This window comes from Lithobates pipiens, unplaced genomic scaffold, assembly GCF_037356315.1.
Source record: "Lithobates pipiens isolate NorthernLeopardFrog02 unplaced genomic scaffold, aLitPip1_a1.2 Scaffold_8, whole genome shotgun sequence".
Taxonomy (NCBI): domain Eukaryota; kingdom Metazoa; phylum Chordata; class Amphibia; order Anura; family Ranidae; genus Lithobates; species Lithobates pipiens.
In genome coordinates, this window is record NW_027507903.1 from 129,073,979 (window position 1) to 129,093,795 (window position 19,817).

General features: G+C 41.1%; 1 protein-coding gene across 8 annotated transcripts in view; it reads left to right on the top strand.

Moving 5' to 3' along the window:
- The window catches only part of SBF1 (SET binding factor 1), a 169,414-nt gene extending 152,732 nt beyond the window's left edge, over window positions 1-16,682 (top strand). For all 8 annotated transcript variants that reach the window (XM_077472032.1, XM_077472034.1, XM_077472037.1 and 5 more), the window contains 11 exons: window positions 262-438; window positions 624-725; window positions 868-1,053; window positions 1,215-1,341; window positions 1,446-1,576; window positions 1,945-2,172; window positions 2,434-2,541; window positions 2,725-2,939; window positions 5,074-5,161; window positions 9,606-9,737; window positions 9,836-16,682. In XM_077472032.1, coding sequence (XP_077328158.1) covers window positions 262-438; window positions 624-725; window positions 868-1,053; window positions 1,215-1,341; window positions 1,446-1,576; window positions 1,945-2,172; window positions 2,434-2,541; window positions 2,725-2,939; window positions 5,074-5,161; window positions 9,606-9,737; window positions 9,836-9,934 — 1,593 coding nt within the window. In that variant the 3' untranslated portion in view covers window positions 9,935-16,682. The remainder of the gene's footprint in view (window positions 1-261; window positions 439-623; window positions 726-867; window positions 1,054-1,214; window positions 1,342-1,445; window positions 1,577-1,944; window positions 2,173-2,433; window positions 2,542-2,724; window positions 2,940-5,073; window positions 5,162-9,605; window positions 9,738-9,835) is intronic.
- Window positions 16,683-19,817: the final 3,135 nt, after the last annotated feature.

Here is a 19,817-nt window from a genome sequence, read left to right on the forward strand (position 1 = left end):
CTTGCAATGTGATTTGAGCCCATTAATTTTGTATGGACTTAAATTGCACTGCAAAGGTATCAGAGAATTTGCACATGTACTCATACAAATGCTTATTATGGGCACCGATACCGGTATCCGTGCAACCCTAACCTCTCGTATACAAGAATCAGTACTTTCAACCTATGTTGAAACTAAAAAAGAAGTGCTGATGCAGTATTATTTACATGTATGTTCTTTTCATTGATATGTGTTTTTTTTTTTTTTCGGTGCATTACCTAGGGAGTAAAGCAAGACCCACTTCAGCAGTGGGAACTGGTCCCCATTGAGCTTTTTGATGTGAGACAAGTGAAGGCTAGTTTTAAAAAATTGATGAAAGCTTGTGTACCTAGTGCCCCCTCCACAGACCCCAACCTGTCGTACCTGCGCACACTGGAAGACTCCGAATGGCTTTTACAGGTCTGTCTGATGTACACACTGGAGTGCTACTTATGACTTTTTTCCAAAATTTTCTGCTCTGTAAAGCATCTGCTGACTTTGTTTCCTTTGTGTTGGGACTCTTTAATTCTTTTAATACAACATGATGTTTTGAGTGCTGTAGTTTCCTGATTTTTGACATTCATATATATGCTGATTCTTTTCAGATTCACAAGCTCCTTCAGGTCTCTGTGCTGGTTGTAGAGTTACTAGACAGCGGATCTTCTGTTCTGGTTGGATTGGAAGATGGGTGGGATCTTACTACACAGGTACTGGCATTGATCAGGTTCACTGTCCAATTCTGGTAACAACCTCAATATTCTTATGACCTGGAAAGATTTACTGCAATGTTTTAAATGCATAAGGCAGCCTTCTTTTTTTTTTTTTTTTTTTTTTTTTTTTTAATGTTAGGTGGTGTCCCTAGTCCAACTGCTCTCTGACCCATATTACCGGACTATTGAGGGTTTTCGGCTACTCTTGGAGAAAGAATGGCTTTCATTTGGTCACAGATTCAGCCATCGGGGTGCGCATACTGCAGCCAGTCAGAGCAATGGTTTTACTCCTGTTTTTCTGCAGTTTCTGGACTGTGTGCATCAGGTAAGTGTTCATTAATTTGTGATTATTTTAGGACAGGAGGGTGAGTTCTTTAGGGTGTGTTTTCTATTTGTAGTCCTTGTCTTTTTACATTTCTATTTTTTTTTTATGTGGTTCAGCCTTATTAAATCATGGAAAGTAAACAAAGCTTGCATTTTGTACAGATCCATTTGCAGTTCCCCTCTGAGTTTGAGTTCAGTCAGTATTATCTGAAGTTTCTGGCATATCACTACGTGTCAAACCGCTTCCGCACCTTCTTGTTGGATTCGGACTGTGAGAGAATAGAGAAAGGTGAGAGCAGCGGCCTAATCTTTGAGCAGTTTAGGTGTATATTGCGCTATCTTGACCAGTCTGTGAAATCACATTAACAGGCTGTCACAATGTCTTCCTTCTAGGCATTCTCTATGAGGAGAAGGGTGATCGAAGGGGCCCCCAAGTATGCAGATCAGTATGGGATTATATGGAACGGCTGAATAAGAAGAATCCAGTATTTTACAACTACATGTTCAGCCCTGAAGATGGAGAAGTAAGGACAAAAGAATAAATTTTATTTGGGCATCTCTGAAGTCTCATATCTGAATGTATACTATATTTGTAGAGTGTGGTAGACTTGTATGTCATTTTAGACCCCATTCACACTTGCATGACTTGTCCTATGACTTAGGACTGCAAAGTCGCCTGACAATCGTTCCTCATGATTTCCAATGACAACCATTCATATTAGTACTACTTCAATTCGTGCCGACTTAAAAGTAGTCCCTGCTGTACTTTGGTCCAACTTTGATGCAAGTTCAGGTTCATAGACCTCAAGTCTCCCTGAAATTACGGCAAAATCACGTGACTTTGAAGTCATGGTAGTGTGAAAGGGGCCTAAGAAAATGTTTCATTCTATAGGTGCTGCGTCCATACAGCTCAGTGTGGGGTCTTCGCGTATGGGATTATTATACTCATGAGGCAATGAGTGAAGGGCCTTCGTATGACTGGGAGCTTCTACAGGGACCTCGGCATGCAGAACCTGAGAAAACGGACAGTTCAGCCCCACAGACCAAACGCAAGATTATTTGGCCTTCGTATCATGCACCACAGCGTGTTCAGCCCGATGCCATCACATGCTTATTAGAGGTCAGATTATTTAAATATAATACCAAAGTGTGAATAATGTTTAAAGGTTTTGTTGTACATGCTGGAAAACTTGCAGAGACTTGTGAATTGAATCAAATGCTACAGTATTCTTCAAGCACTGTTGACTCATAAGCGCTATACATACAGTATCTCACTCAAAATCTGAATTAGTCTTTTTCTTTCTTTGCTTGTCAATATCACTAGGCAGAGGGAGATCTGTAATGTATATGGTAGTCTTACTGCAATATTTTCTGTTCATAGGAGTTGCAGTATTTGGAGATGGATTTGCGGCCTGTACCAGAGCGCTGGAAAGATGCCTGGGATAAGGTCAAAGCTGTCCATAGGACAGAAGTTCGACATGAGAGTCGAGTAAGTATACCTATACAAGACTTTCTTGCTTGTTGTGTCCTTATGTTGTATATTGCAACATAACTGGACAGTGAGAGTTTCTGGTGATTTTCTACAAACGTCAGTTACTCTGATCAAGTGGAAGGACATTTGTTAGTATAGCATGACTAGTATTTTTTTTTTTTTTTTCTCCCTCCAACACAGAAGTCAAGCGCTCTATTAATGTCATCAAATGTGTCCTCTCAGCGGCAGTCATTGGGAATATATCTCCAGGAGAGTGGTGTTGGATCTACGCTGAACCTGAGCTTAGAAAGTGGTCCAAGCACAACGAGTACGCCTACAAGTTCAGGGAAAATGGGGGCTCGCAACAGCACTAGCACCTTATACAATCAGTTCAACACTGCAGAGAGAGAAAACAGGTAATGACATTACAGTGTGCACTATAACACATATTAGGGTATTGTAGAGACTTTGGTAGCCTCTATGCATGCAATAAAATCTGACTACTTTGGAGATAAATGAGGGGAATTGCTTTGAGTCTGTTATAACAACTAATGTAGGCTTGTAATGTGTAAATGTTTGTGCTGGATGATGTCAAATGATCAATTCATTACACATTTGGTATCAATGCAGTCTAAGACTCACTTCACACTTGTGCGATGCGGGAACCCTGCAAATCCACTGCAGGTTACCGCATCGCACCCGACTCACACGGCAGTTCACACTGCCATATGTGAACGACTGGGAGTGTCAATACAATGTTAATGACACCCCCATTTCAGCTCACATATCGCACTGCGAACTGACAGTTCGGACATGAATCGGATCACACCCATGCGATCAGATTCTGGTGCGAACCAAAAAAAGGTCCTGTGCGAGTTTGGTCAGAATGCGATGCGATTTCAGCCATACTATCTGTATGGCTGAAATCGCATCACATGGACATCGCATGTGATTTGCACTGCAGTGCGGTGTGAATCACATGCGATGTCGCACCACGCACAAGTGTGAACCAAGACTTAAGTCAATACATTGTTGTCAACTATTAATTTAGATGGAAAATGGGTTTACACATCATTTGCACTATTGTGATTTATGAATTTTGCATGTTAGTGATATTTTCAATATTAACCCAGCTGATACATTTCTGTTTTTTGTTTGTAAGCACACCAGCTCTATCTTGCTGACATTGCTTAACATTCTCCAAACCCAAGGGGAAAAAATAAAATAATTTATCTTCTGTTCATTGGAGGACACAGCCAGATTTTTATGATGGATGGGATTGATGTTACTACCTGCAGGAGAAGTATGCTACGTGCAGCAGAACGGGGATCTGTTTGTTTACATTGACAGATCCCTGTTCTGACTCTCAGTGGAGCGGTCGTGGGTGGCCAGCGGACATCGGCTCTGGTGGCGCGTGCGCCGCCAATCTCCTAAAGCGGCTGATGTACACCTTCGGTGATTTGCACAGCCGTGCCAACCTGCCGCAGTATAATGATGATGGCTGGTCGCAAGCAGTTATAGCGGTTGTAAACCTCTGAAATTAAAAATTTAATAAAGCATATCCTTTTATAGTGTGTACTTGCCTTGATTCGGAACACTTGCTTTCCGTATTCCTTCCTGTCCAGGTCTCCATGTTTATGAAACAGTGGGAGGGACATATATAGATTCTGCTACACAACTAGGCAATACTAAACAAGAGTAGTATGAAAGGAGGAAAGGACTGAGGCGTAGTGTAGCATGTTAAAAAAAATTCAGTGCAGACTCATCACTGTTATGTACTGGTTGGTTTTACGTTTTCGAAACGAGCAGTGAAGCAGATTTATTGTAACTGGGCAGTATTTTTTATAACTTCCCTCTCAGCTGCTCACATGGCAGTGCAAAAAAGTAAAACTTTCCCCTGAAACTGCTTAAATTGGTTATAAAGGTACAATTTTTGTAACTAAAAAAAGATGTCAAAGTTACCTGCTCTGTGCAATGCTATTACGAGCGTTCCCTTACCTCCTATTCTGGAGTCCCCTGCCAGCACTGCCCACTCCTCTATTCCAAGTGCCCCCTCAGCAGCCTGAGTGCTGAGGGAGCATCCATGCGGGCACGCTCCAGAGCCAGGCTATGTTCTTCTATAGAAACACACAGTGTGGTTTGGAGACACCCCCTGCTCCCCCCTTACAGGATTTGACTAACTGCAGAAGGTGCCAATGGCTTACAGAGCTTAATGTGAATGCAGGAAGAGGGAGCTGTGCTGCTGCAGACGGGACAGTGTGGGATTGAGAGAGGACTCGGGTAAGGGAGGTTTTTACCTTAATGCAAAGAATGCATCATGGTAAAAAAAACAAGAAAAAAAAAAAAACCTTGCCTTGTATCTAGTGAAAAATCTGTCACAGGTTGCATAGACTTTGACAGACGGCCTGATTTGTAGCTTCATTTGTTGCTAATTTGCTCAATAAATGTCCCTCAGTGTGCTGTGCAGTGCTTATGGCTCTGCATACCAAGCTTCATGTCACATGGCCATTGTAGAAAATGCTAGAATGGTAATTGGTCTTGTCATTCCAGGTCATATGAAGGGACTTTGTATAAGCGAGGAGCTTTTATGAAACCTTGGAAACCACGTTGGTTTGTGCTGGACAAGACAAAACATCAGGTAAAAAAAATGAAAATGGTACCTTTTATGCATTGTAGTTTATTTTATGTGGTTTTCACAGATTGATCCTCTCCATCAGCACAAGAGAAGTCCATTTCAACCTTATATAGATAGCTAAACCCGATAGTAGCGGTCTTCTGCTGACAATTGTGAAGATTACATTACCTTGCCATGTTATCGTTTACCAGGAACATGCTGAAAACTATATACTAATAATGATGATAATGATCATAGCAGCATGAAAAGAAGGGCGAAAAGATTCTCAAGAGACAAAAAGGAGAATCGTTGATAGCGGTGTACTACAGTCTCCATTAGAGGTCGACCAATATGGGTTTTTCTCTGGCCGATGCCGATATTTAGAAATCGCGGCGGCCGATATATGATGCCGGTAAAGTGCCGCTAAAACTAGCGTTTTACCGTCAATGCCTGCCTGCTCCAGTGTGAAAGCTGCCTTAAATAATTGATACTGAAAATTTCTTACATTTAAACATTTATTAAACAAAACAAACCTCCAATCAGTTCACTTGTATGTATAATTTAGATTTAAAAAAATATATATATATATATATATCTTGAATATTAAATACACAAAAAACAGGTAATCAAAACTTTTGGACAAAAAATAAATTGGCTAACTTTACTGTTTTAGTTTATTTTTTAAAATCATTAGTGTATTTTTTCACAAAAAATTGAAAGGCCGCTGCGCAAAATACCGTGCGACATAAAATATTGCAACAACCGCTATTTTATTCCTTAGGGTCTCTGCTAAAAAATATATATAATTTTTGTGGATTCTAGCAGAAAATACAGGATTTTTACTTGTAAGCAACAAGTCTTTAAATGTTTAAACTGAGAACTCCTACACACAAGTTCAGTCCATTGATAAGAAGAAACATTGCATCTCTTTGGTCTTTTCTTGGCAGACTGCCCAGAGAAGAGAAACAAGTTGCAACTTGCATTGACTTCTATTACAGAAGTCATTTGCAAGTTGTGCTGAAGTTATAATCAGCCTTTTTTTTATCAGCACAATCGGCTGATGCTGAATAATTAAAAAAGCCAAATATCGGCCGATATATCGGTCGACCTCTAGTCTCCATTCGTCCTGTGCATGTCTCCTTCCCCCTGTTCTTCATCTCCGACCACTCTCATGAATGAGGACGCTTGTGCACCCCTCGTTCATGAAAAAATATATGATATCATAGATGGAGTGGGGTGGGTAGGGTGAGACATGGGTGAAACATGGGCAGGACAGGGTCAGGGCTGTGCTTTGCTATTTGCACAGTACCAGGAAGTGCCTGTGAGCAGCCACATTCACCTGTACATGCACACTGTTTTTGGTGAAGCACAGGGGAATTACTGAATGTCTGGATTAGACAGGTCAATTGGTTTCAGTATAAATAACGCAAATAGGAAACATAAGGGGAATACAAAAACACTGAAGTTCAAAAGAGCCAAATTCCCTAAACTACAAACCTTGTTAGAAGGCATGAATTGGGATAAAATCAAGGAACAAAGAACATGGAGAAGACATAGGTTTGCTTTAGGAGCATATTAAATAAGGGCATTAGCCAATGCATCCCATTGCGAACAAAAGTCCTTGATGGCTTAACTCCAATGTAAAAATGCATATAAAAGGAGAAGGCCTTCAAAAAAATACAAGGTTGAGGGATCATCGTCAGCATTCAGACTTTAAAGAACGCAACAAGAAATGTAAGGGTGCAATTAGGGTGACTAAGATTGAACACGAAAGACATATAGCGGAGGAGAGAAAAATTCTTTAAGTTTGTAAACCGTAAAAAAAAAAGAGAGGCAGACCATATTGGCCCCATAAAGAATGAGGAAGGACATCTGGTTACAAAGGATGGGGAGATGGTGAAGGTATTGAATTTATGCTTCTCGGTCTTCACAGGGGAATCGGGGGGCTTTAGTAACCAAAACTGCAGTGTTTATCCTTATGACATGTCGCACCTCCATGGTTAACAGAGGACAGAATTTAAATTAGACTTGGGAAATTAACATTAATAAATCAACTGGGACCCTTTGGCTTGCATCTGAGGGTACTTAGGGAACTCAGTAAAGTAATTGCCAGACCATTGTTCCTAATTTTTACTAACAGTCTACTGACTGGAATGGTACCAGGTGATTGGAAAAAAGCCAATGTAGCACCAATATTTAAAAAGGGCCCAAAATACATCCCTGGGAATTACAGACCAGTTAGCCTAACGTCAATAGTATGCAAGCTCTTGGAGGGGATGATGAGGGACTAATATAAAAGATTTTAGTAATGAGAACTGTATCATTAGCAGTAATCGGCATGGATTCATGAAGAATCGTTCTTGCCAAACCAATCTAATAACCTTCTATGAGAAGGTGAGTTGCCATCTAGATAAAGGAAGGACAGTAGACATGGTGTATCTGGATTTTGCAAAAGCATTTGACATGCTTCCCCATAAATGTTTACTGTACAAAATAAGGTCTGTTGACATAAACCATAAGGTGAGTACATGGATTGAAAACTGGCTACAAGGGCGAGTTCAGAGGGTGGTGATAAATGGGGGGTACTTGGAATGGTCAGCAGGGCTAAGCAGGGCAATAACTTTTCCGCATGATACGGGAACCTTGCAAAAAGATCTGACGAAATTAAAGGGGTGGGTAGCCACATGGCAAGTGAGGTTTAATGTTGGAAAATGTAAAATAATGCATTTGGGTGGCAAAAATGTGAATGCGATCTATACACTGGGGGAATCTAGGATGGAAAAGGACATGGGGGTCCTAGTAGATGATAGTCTCAGTAATGGCATTCAATGCCAAGCTGCTGCTAACAAAGCAAACAGAATATTGGCATGCATTAAAAAGGACTCCAGAGATAAAACGATAATTCTCCCGCTCTACAAGACTCTGGTCTGGCCCCACCTAGAGTATGCTGTCCAGTTCTGGGCACCAGTCCTCAGGAATACTGGAAATGGAGCGAGTACAAAGAAGGGCAACAACGCTAATAAAGGGTCTGGAGGATATTAGTTATGAGGAAAGGTTACGAGCACTGAACTTATTCTCTCTGGAGAAGAGATGCTTGAGAGGGGATATGATTTCAAAATACAAATGCCATAGTGGTGACTCCACAATAGAGATAAAACTTTTTCGCGGAAAGGAGTTTGACAAGCCTCGTGACCACTCATTAAAATTAGAAGAAAAGAGGTTTAATGTTAAACTACGTAGAGGGTTCTTTACTGTAAGAGCGGCAAGGATGTGGAATTCCCTTCCACAGGTGGTGGTCTCAGCGGGGAGCATCGATAGTTTCAAAAAAACTATTAGATAAGCACCTGAACGACCGCAACATACAGGGATATACAATGTAATACTGACATAAAATCGCACACATAGGTTGGACTTGATGGACTTTTGTCTTTTTTTAACCTCACCTACTATGTAACTGCTGTTTCTAATTTGACATCGAGCCATTACAATAATGCGTAATATAAAAGTTTTCTATATAGAAATAAAGGGATGTTTTTCATGTTTAACTGGAATTCCACTTTAAGCTGGGTACACACTGAGATTTTTTTTCATTTTTGTTGTTCAACCAGCGGGCCAAATGGAAAAAAATAACTTGGATCTTCATACAAACAAGGGATGTGGATGCAGTAAACTCCCCATTGTGCTATTGAATTCTGACTGCGGGAATTCCCCTCTGTCAAAATCCACTAATCAGTGCTGCAGCAACTGATCGAATGCTGGTTTTCCAGCAGGATCGTTTGACAGAAGCCGATCTAATGATTGGCTGAGTGGGGTACACACAGATTGAAATTCAGCCAATTCCTGCTGAACCAGCCAAATGTTGATAATTGTAAATCCCAGCTTTAGTCAGTGATCAGATATGTGTCTAATGTGGTGATGGGAAGTTGGGACTCATGGGGGTAGATTTACTAAAACTGGTGCAACTATGCATAGTAATCAATCGGTTTCTATGTTTTAGCCCATGTTTACATTGGGCCATTTTGACATGTCAGATAGATTTTGCAGCACCATACCAATTCCCAAAAGAAGTTCCTGCACTATTTTGGCGACTTCAGGAGCGATTTGAATAGACATCTGTGCATGAACCCGCACAGATGTCTGTCAAATCGCCCCTGAAGTCGGATTGAAATGCCGTTTTTAAATCGTGCGAGTTCAAACTGATCCTCAGTGTGAACGTGGGCTAAGGTGTGCACTGTGGTGTGTGAGCTGTCAGTCTCCCATATCATTTCAGGGCAAAGATGGGGAAGAAATGCCTCCTTTTGACCAGAGTTAGCATGTATTTTTTTGTCCTTTCATTATGTGTTTCATAGGAGAACAAGTTTTTAGATTTTTTTTTATTTTTTTCCCCTCCTCTTAGCTTAATCTTGTTTTATAAAGAAATATAATTTAATTGTTGTGCTTTATTTGTACCTTCCTTTCCCCCAATCAGCTGCGCTATTATGAGAGCCGTACAGACACTGAATGTAAAGGGGAGATAGACTTGGCAGAGGTGGAGTCTATCTATGCTGGTACCCCAACACTGGGTGCTCCCAAAAATGTGGATGAAAGGTCATTTTTTGATGTAAGTATAAAAGAAATTCTCATAATACTTTGCATATATGATTTCTTCCTTTTCAGTTTTACAAATTTCCTAATGCATTCACCTTTTCTTCTCTGCAGGTGAAAACAACCCGGCGGGTTTATAATTTCTGTGCCACAGACCCTTTACTGGCCCAGCAGTGGATTGACAGGATCCAGAACTGCCTGTCCGATGCGTGAGGCTTCAGTAGTAGTATCATCCAAAGATGTCAATATGTCACTGAAGTGTTAGTAACTCTGGAGTACCACATGGCAGCTTAAACTGAACTGATCACCAGTGTCAAGTGAGTGTTTCCAGAGAGAGAACACCTTGGCCTCTTTATACATTTTCGGCAAGCTATATAAGCATCCAATGAGTCCTTTGAAGTCATCATAGAGCAACACACAGACTATGGCTTACGGGTCTTCTGAAAAAGAAAAGATTTGTAGACACTGTAACTGGCAAGAAATGATTCAGCCAGAGTATGCAGAGTTGTGCTTGGTATTTCCTGAGAACATCTGTCAGCTCAATGGCCCGGTGCCCTTTTAAATTAAAAGAAGAGAAGAAATGTCCTTAGTTGATGGGCGCCAAACACTTTTTTTTTTTTTTTTTATTCACGGTTCCCAACTAAAGTGATCTGTAATATCCTGGAAACGATTTGCATCTGGTTAGTCTTTTGAATGTTTACCTGTTGCTTATATTTGGTTCAGCAATCTTTTTCAATCTTAACTTATTTTGAAATGATAAATAGCTAGACAGCAGACCTACACATCCATGTAACAAGCCCTGCAGGTAGAAGAGTTCAGCATAAAATACATCTCTAGTTACTTTTTAGTAAAACAACCTTGACGCCATCATTTTTTTTTTTTTTTCTCATGGAGATCCATTATTTCTTAATAGAAGATGCCATTCGGCTGTAATGGGGCTACACCAAAGGGATGGACATTTGCACAAAGGATTTTTATTTTCCAGTCCTCATGCACTGGCCCCAGGAGGGTTGGAGCTTGAACTCTGAAGACTGTGACTTAGGAAACCAGGTGAAAACCACTAAGGATTTTATTACTACTTGTATGTAATAGGATTTTGCTTGCTTATTTCTTCCTGATGTATAATAGATTGTAAAAAAAAAAAGAAAAAAAAAAAAAGAAGGGAGGAAATGTTGTTATGTAAAACAGTTTCACAAAATAATATAAATATTCAGAAACTTCTGTTCATGAGCCCCAAGGACTTCTGGACCACGTCGACTGTCACCAGGACTGTGAACGAAGCAGCTAGCCAGCTGTGCACTATGGAAGATCGCAGCAGGGACATCATCTTGTGTTTACTATGTGTGCCACTTGGATTAACAGGAACATTGTTAAACCGTTAATGGTATTTTAACTCTGTGGTTATTGTACTTCATTTAATAATAATTATTATTGTATATTGCTGTATATAGAGGAACGTCCAAAGCACAATGATACTGAAGGAGAGGTTGGCTGGGAAGGGAATACTGAGGTTTTTTTTTAACACTTTCACTGCAAAAATACGATCTCATTCTGTTATTTAGCTCTGGTTCTTAATTCATTGTACACTAACTCAGCCAATCATGATTCATAAGCCATCTATTAAATCCTGTTTCTACACTGTTTGTTACACATAGATATATATGTATTTATCTGGGCATTATTGAAACAGTTTTATTTCCTCAAACAATAGCCAGTGATTGAGGGGAATTTAAAAGGTCAAGCATAAAAACCACTGTATGGACTTCAGGGTGAAGATGTAAGGGGACACAATGTGACACCAGTATTTCTGAAAAAGCACTGTAAATAATTCCTGCATGCCAAAATTATCAGTTAAACCCCCCTAACTGCTATTGTCCCCGTTCCCCATAAACTAGTTTTGGAAAATCTGAAATTTGGTAATCTAGAGAATGAACTGATTACTACAACCTATGTATTATTAGTCCAGTTTATTATAAGGAGCTATGCCAAAAGATGGACAACTGCATAAGAGAGAGTGTGAGGGACAGTTGTCAGCTATGCAGAAATAGTTTAGTGATTAAACCGAAAATTGAAAATGCTGAAATGCATCCAACTAGAACAAAAACCTTAATTTGCAAGCCCAGAGTATACTGTGTGGATGAGAATTTAGGCCCCTTACACATCGATGTTCCAATCGGGTCCTTTATGCAGCTGGATCTGATCGGAACCTCTCTTCTTCTCTATGGAGTGGCAGGTGTAAATAGACGTGTACATTTACACCCGTCTATATCTAATCCAATCCTATCCAGATGGGCATCCATTCCCCTTCCGTTCAGCGGATCAGATTGGATGGCATTCAGGTGTAAACAGACTGGCAGTCTGTTTTTCAACCAATTGTCCATAGAGAATGAGCGGTCTGTGTCTGTGTCCACTCTGCATAAGTGGAACAGACACAGGCTTGTCATCCGCCTCTGCCTGCTTAACAGGGATCAGTGGACAGTTCCACTGCTGAGAAAGTGGGTCACTGCCTCAGTCCGCCTTGTGTAAAAGGGGCCTTAGTCTGGTCACTGACAAGGAAAGTGCTGCCTTGGATGCACTGACCATGAACTACAGATACAGAATACTTTACTAACCCCAAATGGAAATTAAAGTCACACTATGCAAAAAAAAAAAAGAAAAAAAAAAAAAAGATGCAAACTGACAGTAACATTAGCACAGCCCCCTGTAACATAGTTTTTTACCTGTTGATCCTGCAATTAAGTCAGTTATCCTTTCAACTTCCTTTAACAGACTAAGCTGTCCAGCAAAATTAACAGGGGGTTGAGACAAACTATGTAATACTGATAGGGGCACTCACTTACAATGGTTAGCTTTTATTCATTAAAGCAGAATTCCACCCAAAAATGGAACTTGCGCTTTAAGTGTTGTGACCCCCCCCCCCGACATGCCACAGCTGGCATGCCATTTTTTGGGGGGGGGGGGGGGGGTGTAACCCTGTTTTTACAGGCACCCAGCTCCCACATCTTCCCCTGGCACCGGAAGGAAGATCACCTCTCCCTGCAATCTTCTGGGAATTTGTCACAGGTCCCAGAAGATTGCCCAGCCATTCACAGCTCGGCTTGCGCTCCCACAGTTAGAATTCCGGGGAGAGGAGCTGGGCTTCGGGTGCCCGCATCACTGGACTGTGGGACAGGCGAGTGTCTGATTATTAAAAGTCAGCAGCTACACTTTTTGTAGCTGCTGACTTTTAAATGGATGGAACGCTGCTTTAAGTTAAAACCTTTATCTGAAAAGTAAAAAAATAAAAATAAAAAAAATGGTTGCTGTAACTGCTTAAGTGTTAGCTAGAGTTATGCTTTTTATTAGTTTCCTTTAGGAAAAGTGACTCTGAATGGTGCATAGAACACTACCCCCTCTACAGGTTATCAGTGCTGCTGTTCAAGGGTTCCTTTGTTGCTCCTCCATAGATAGTGTAGAAGTGTGCACAGCTACCGAAAGACAGAAAGTGTAGTACTGATCGGATCACCGGGTAAAACTAAAAAAAATAAATAAAAGAAGACTATTGCAGCCGCTGCATCATAGTTTTGGGAAGCTTTAATGTAGATTTTTTTTTTTTTTTTTTTGGAGTTTAGATAAGCTTTAAACTTCTGTTGCTGTAAAAAAAAAAAAAAGTTCTCCCTTTCCTGTTATTTTTATTTTGAATTATTAACCTAACCCCAACTAAGATCTATTATCTCCTGGACATGCTCCAGCAACTGGTGTGTGTTTATTTTACTTTAATACATTGACATTTTATTAACGCTGTTGCTATAACCAATGAGGTGTCCAAGATAAAAGCCTTGTTTAAAATCTGAACTCTGGGAAAACAGTTAAGCATGTAGATAGAGTTGTTTTAACCACAAAAGGGTTTGAATTTCTCTCCATTCATTCCTGTGACCTACCTACCCCTGCCAAACAACACACCTAGTCTGAAGGAGAAGCAACAGCCTGATGAGATCATCTCCGATCTTTCCTCCATTCAGCATGTCCCATGTTAGTACATGAACAATGCAGCACCACCGGACTCTGGTTTCTGGGGAATTTGCAAGAGGCTGATAAGGAGTCACAGTGAAGTACCTAAAATATATATATATATATCCTTTTTAAATACACTTTGATTGATTTGTAATGAACAAATACTTGAAAAAATGTTTTTTTTACGTTTGCCTGGAGTTCAGCTTTAATGCTACTGCTACTTAAAATCCATTTTTACTTTTCTAACTAATAGAAGATCATATTTATTTTCCCTTCTAGAGACCACCTCCCCTTAAATGTATCCATTTGGGCAGCAAGTAAAGTATGCACAGAAAGCTCCTACAACACATTTTCTCAGTATTTCAAGTATTAAGAGCAAGAGTTGCTAAAACATTGTCCTAACTCCTTAATGCAGTCATTCTATTTCATCTCCATTGAAATCAATAACAGTGTTGACCTAACAGCATCATTTTAAAGGCCACCCATAGCGCCGGCGGTAAAACGCTGCTATTTTTAGCAGCGTTTTACCGCCGGATTTGCAGCGCATTTTGGCCCCTAGCGGGTGCTTTTAACCCTGACTGAGAAAGGGTTAAAGAAACCCCCCCTGCTAGCTGCCGAGAAAACCGCCCACAATTGCGGCATTTTGACGGCAGTATAGCCGCGCTGCCCCATTGATTTCAATGGGGAGCAGCGGTGGAGGAGCGGTAAACACTCCGTTCCTTCGCCGCTACAAAGAAGCTGCTGGCAGGACTTTTCCCTAACGTCCTGCCAGCACACCTTTCCAGTGTGGGAGCCTGAGGGCTTTCACACTGGAGACAATAGAGCAGCTGTTTGAGGGCGGATTGCAGGCACTATTTTTAACGCTATAGCGCCTGCAAAACGCCCTCGGTGTGAAAGGGGTCTTATGGTTAGTTTTAACATTAATATCCCTCTTTTATCCCTCTTTTATCCGAGTTTCTGGTCCAGGTAATAGTGCCACCAAGGGTATAGATCTCACACTACACATTAGAGCAGTGATGGCGAACCTTGGCACCCCAGATGTTTTGGAACTACATTTCCCATGATGCTCATCTTCACTGCAAAGTGCATGAGCATCATGGGAAATGTAGTTCCAAAACATCTGGGGTGCCAAGGTTCGCCATCACTGCACTAGAGGCTCTATCTATCCAAAACATTTACTTTTAAAGCTCAACTCTAAGCAGGAAACACATTCATCCAGTTTTGCATTCATTAAAAGGGTACCTTTCCATGCAGTTGGCATATATCTTTAAAACTTAAGTCCAGGAATTCCATCACTTTTTAAAATCTGACAGTTTATAATGGGTTAAGTCCAACGAGTTGTATGTCACCTTGTAGACTTTTCTCTTGTTGACAATGTACAGTTTTACTAAGCACAGGTAGTACAGGTAGTGCAGCTATTGCTATACTCCCTGTGCTCTGCCAGGAGAGATGCTGCTTTCTCACAACAGCCACTCTGTCCGCTCCTCCCCTCTGTCAATTCACAGAAGGCTTTGTATTTTTGTGAATGGGTTCAGACACTACATAACGGTCCGTTATTGGGCAAGAAAAAGGAGGGGCAGGCAGAGCGGCTGACCTGAGGATCTAATTTTGGAGCTCTGGAAGTATACTCGGCCCTCAGTAAAAATGTAAATAACCAATGGCAATTTGACACATAAAAAAAAAAAAGTGAATTATATAAGTTCTTTAAATCTTTGTTATTAGCACCCTCTACATTCTCCGTTTTACCTTACTGGAAAGAGCAAGGACAAAAAGCTGAACTTTGCTGCATTGCAAAGTACTGTCATTTGTTTACCGAGAATATACTTACAGGATGGGATAAAAGATATTACCTCATCAGAAGGCTCCTGTTCACTGGAAAGTCGCTGGCTGGGGCAGGTCCTAGACCAGGATGTATGGTTTAATTGCAGGGCAGTCAGATTACGGATCTGGCTGTGCCATGTTGCTGCCCTACCACTTGGGCTGAACAGAATTAGAAATCTCTATAGAATAACTCATCAGTGTATTAGCTGTTTACCTAGAGTTTAATTAAAAACAAGGTTTTGGCTGCCATTTCACACAATCATAAGTCTACAACAACCTTTATCCCTCTAGCAAGACTGTTGCCAGCCATCTTTATGCCACTTTCAGGGCCTGCTTGGACAAGAAAGGAGGATTGGTTGGCCAATGCTTTTCTCTCTGATTGGGAAACAAATGCAGATTTTAAAAGACTGGCTAAGTTTAAAGCCCAGTTGAAGTCTTCGTTTGTATTACCATAATGCAGTCAATCTGCATATATATGTACATTTTTGCTTTTTGCTGCAGCAGGGGTTAAAATCCCCTGTGCTAGATGGACCCTGTAGAGCCAGACCTCTGCTTTCATATATAAGCCGTGGGTCATGCAATCTGCACCATGCTCATGATGCTCCCTGGTGGTTTTAGATATGTGCAAGCCAAGAGAAGCTGATGCATTTTTACTATTTCAGAAACATTCATCCACCCATTTGGATTCAGTTTTTTCTGTCCCTTAAACACTCCATGGCTTACTTTTTCATACGGTTGTCTAAAACACTCCTTGATCATTTGTTTTACTGTGGTAAAAGTCAAAATGAAAAAAACCTTCATAATTACAAGCAATTATGAATTTTTTAAAGCCTGTTTAAGGCATTCATTTTTAAACTAAAGTTTTGAAGTGTAGCTTACCCGATTGGGCACATCACATCTTTGCAGTGAAAGGGTTAACACATTCCTCCACTTCCCGCCACAGGAGTCTGAATTGCTCAGTTAGTGCGCCCATTTTAAGAGATGGCTGCTCTTTGTACATAATACAATTCTCAGGCTGAAGCTTCCTGTTTTTGTAGAATACATCGGTTCTTGTACATTGTGTCAAACATACAGTCTTTGGTTTGTGCCTAGATATATGAAAACAGGAATATACCCAGAGAAATAAACTAACAAATGTTTAAAAATACTTGGCGTGCATTTTCTACTGGTAGAATTGACAAAAAATATATATATATATATTTGTTCAAATGTTTTTGAGAATGACACAAATATTAATTTTCACAAAGTCTACTGCTTCAGTGTTTTTAGATCTTTATGTCAGATGTTCCTATGATATTCTGAAGTATAATTACCCGCATTTTATAAGTGTCAAAGGCTTATTGACAATTACATTAAGTTTATGCAAAGAGTCAATATTTGCAGTGTTGACCCTTTTTTTTTTTTTTCTCAAGATCTCTGCAATTCTCCCTGGCATGCTGTCATTCAACTTCTGGGTCACATCCTGACTGATGTCAGCCCATTCTTGCATAATCAATGCTTGGATTTTGTCAGAATTTGTGGGGTTTATTTTGTTCACCAGCTTCTTGAGGATTGACTACAAGTTCTCAATAGGATTAAGGTCTGGGGAGTTTCCTGGCCATGGACCCAAAATGTTTTATGTTTTGTTCCCCAAACCCCTTTAGTTATCACTTTTGCCCTATCGCTGCAGAAAAAAAAAAGCATAGATCACCACCAAACTGTTCTTGGATGGTTGGGAGAAGTTGCTTTCGGAGGATGTTTTTTTTACCATTCTTTATTCATGGCTGTGTTCTTGGGCAAAATTGTGAGTGAGCCCACTCCCTTGGCTGAAAAGCAACCCCACACATGAATGGTCTGAGGAAGCTTTACTGTTGGCATGACACAGGACTGATGGTAGCGCTCACCTTTTCTTCTCCAGATAAGGCTTTGTTTTCCCGGATGCCGGAAACAATCGGAAATGTCCACAGCAGTCCAATTGCTGTACCTTTTTGAAGAATATCAGTCTGTCCCTGATGTTTTCCTGGAGACCCCTTTCACACTGAGGTGCTACATCGCTAAAAATAGCGACTGCATAGCGCCGCTCCTGTCTCTCCAGTGTGAAAGCCCAAGTGCTTTAACACTGGAGCGGAGCGATTGCAGGACATAAAAAAAAAATAAAAACCTCCTGCAAGCAGCATCTTTGGAGTGGTGTATACACTCCTGAAATCAATGGGGCAGCGTGGCTATACCGCCGGCGTAGCGCTTTGCGTTGGTTTTAACCCTTTCTTGGCTGCTAGCAGGGGGAAAAGCGCCCGCTAGTGGTCGATTAGCACCAAGAAATTGATGGTAAAGCGCCGCTAAAAATGGCAGCACTTTACCACTGATGCACCCACCGCCCCAGTGTGAAAGGGGCCGGAGAGAAGTGGCTTCTTTGCTGCCCTTGACACCAGGCCATCTTCCAAAAGTCTTCTCACTGTGCATGCATATGTACTCACACCTGCCTGCTGCAATTCCTGAGTAAGCTCTGCACTGGTGGTGCCCTGACCCCACAGCTGAATCAACTGTAGGAAACGGTCCTAGTGGACTTTCTTGGGCCCCCTCAAGCCTTCTTTACAAATGCAGTGCAGATGTTTATGGGAAATAAAGTAGCAAACACTGTAATGAAAAATCAGATTTTTTTTTTCTTGTTAAAGAACTAGTAAGGATGTTAATTTGATATGGTTTCAGGTAAAAAAAAAGTTAAGTAAATGTCCTGTTTGCTCCAGTATATGGGGCATGTAATCCCCATAGTATAGCAAGATCCTGGTACAGTTAAAGCGGAATTAAATCAAAAACGTAATACATTGGTAAGTTGCAATATAACACATCAATGTAAGATGTGGTGGCTGCATCAGTTTTCCTTTTTTAGGCTTTTTTCCCCTGTGTTTATATCTGGTGATCTGGCCAGTACCACATCTCCTGTATTACAGTGCCCCCCCCCCCCCCCTTCCGGATAAAGAAGCACAGAGAGTAAATTTAAACAGAAGCCTCGTCACTCTGAGGGGGAGTGGAGGTTTATTCAAATCTGCTGAAATTTACATCTTAACCACTTCCCGACCAGCACACGACGATGTACGTCGACAGAATGGCACGGGCAGGCATATTGGCGTACAGGTACGTCCAATATTCGATGCCACCCAGCCATCAGGAGCGCGCCGGCGCACTCCCTCGCTGGTCGGGACCCCCGTGAGTCCGGTCGCGGGATCCGCGGACTCGATCGCCGCGGGCATCCCCGCGATCGTCTCACGGAGCAGCCGAATGGAGGAAATGCTGTGTAAACAAAATTTTTCCATTCTGCCTAGCAACTAGTGACGCTGATCTCTGCTCCATGTGATTGGAGCAGAGATCAGTGTACACTAAATGAAAGCCCAACCCCCCCACAGTTAGTAACACACCCCTAGGAACACTTAACCCCTACACTGCCACCCACTGGTTAACCCTTTCACTGCCAGTGTCATTTACACAGGAATCACTGCATTTATATAGCAGTGATTACTGTATAAATGACAATGGTCCCAAAAATGTCCGATGGGTCCCCCACAATGTCGAAGTCACAATAAAAATAGCATATTGCCGTCATTACTAGTAAAAAAAAAAAAAATAATAAAAAATTATTAATAAAAATGCTATAAAACTATCCCTATTTTGTAAACGCTATAACTTTTGCGCAAACCAATCAATAATCGCTTATTGCGATTTTTTTTTATAAAAATATGTAGAAGAATACGTATCGGCCTAAACTGAGGGAAAAAAAAGTTTTTTTTATATATTTTTGGGGGATATTTATTATAACAAAAAGTAAAAAATAATGCGTTTTTTTCAAAATTGTCGCTCTATTTTTGTTTATAGCTCAAAAAATAAAAACCGCAGGTGTGATCAAATACCACCAAAAGAAAGCTCTATTTGTGGGAAAAAAAGGACGTCAATTTTGTTTGGGAGCCACGTCGCACGACCGCGCAATTGTCAGTTAAAGCGACGCAGTGCCGAATCGCAAAAAGTGGTCTGGTCTTTGACCAGCAAATTGGTCCGGTCTGAAAGTGGTTAAAGTGGTTGTAAACCCTTACCAACCACTTTGATCTACAGTTAAGCCTAGATTAAGGCTTACCTGTAGGTCCAAGAAATATCTCCTAAACCTACACAGTTTAGGAGATATTTGCCAAAACACTGGCACCACTGTCTAGACAGCGGCGCGCAGGCGCACTGAGCGCACGCTGCAAACGGCGATATGCCGCGAGCGGCAGCTCCCGTGACGTAATTGCGGCTTCGTTGAATGACAGCGCCGGAG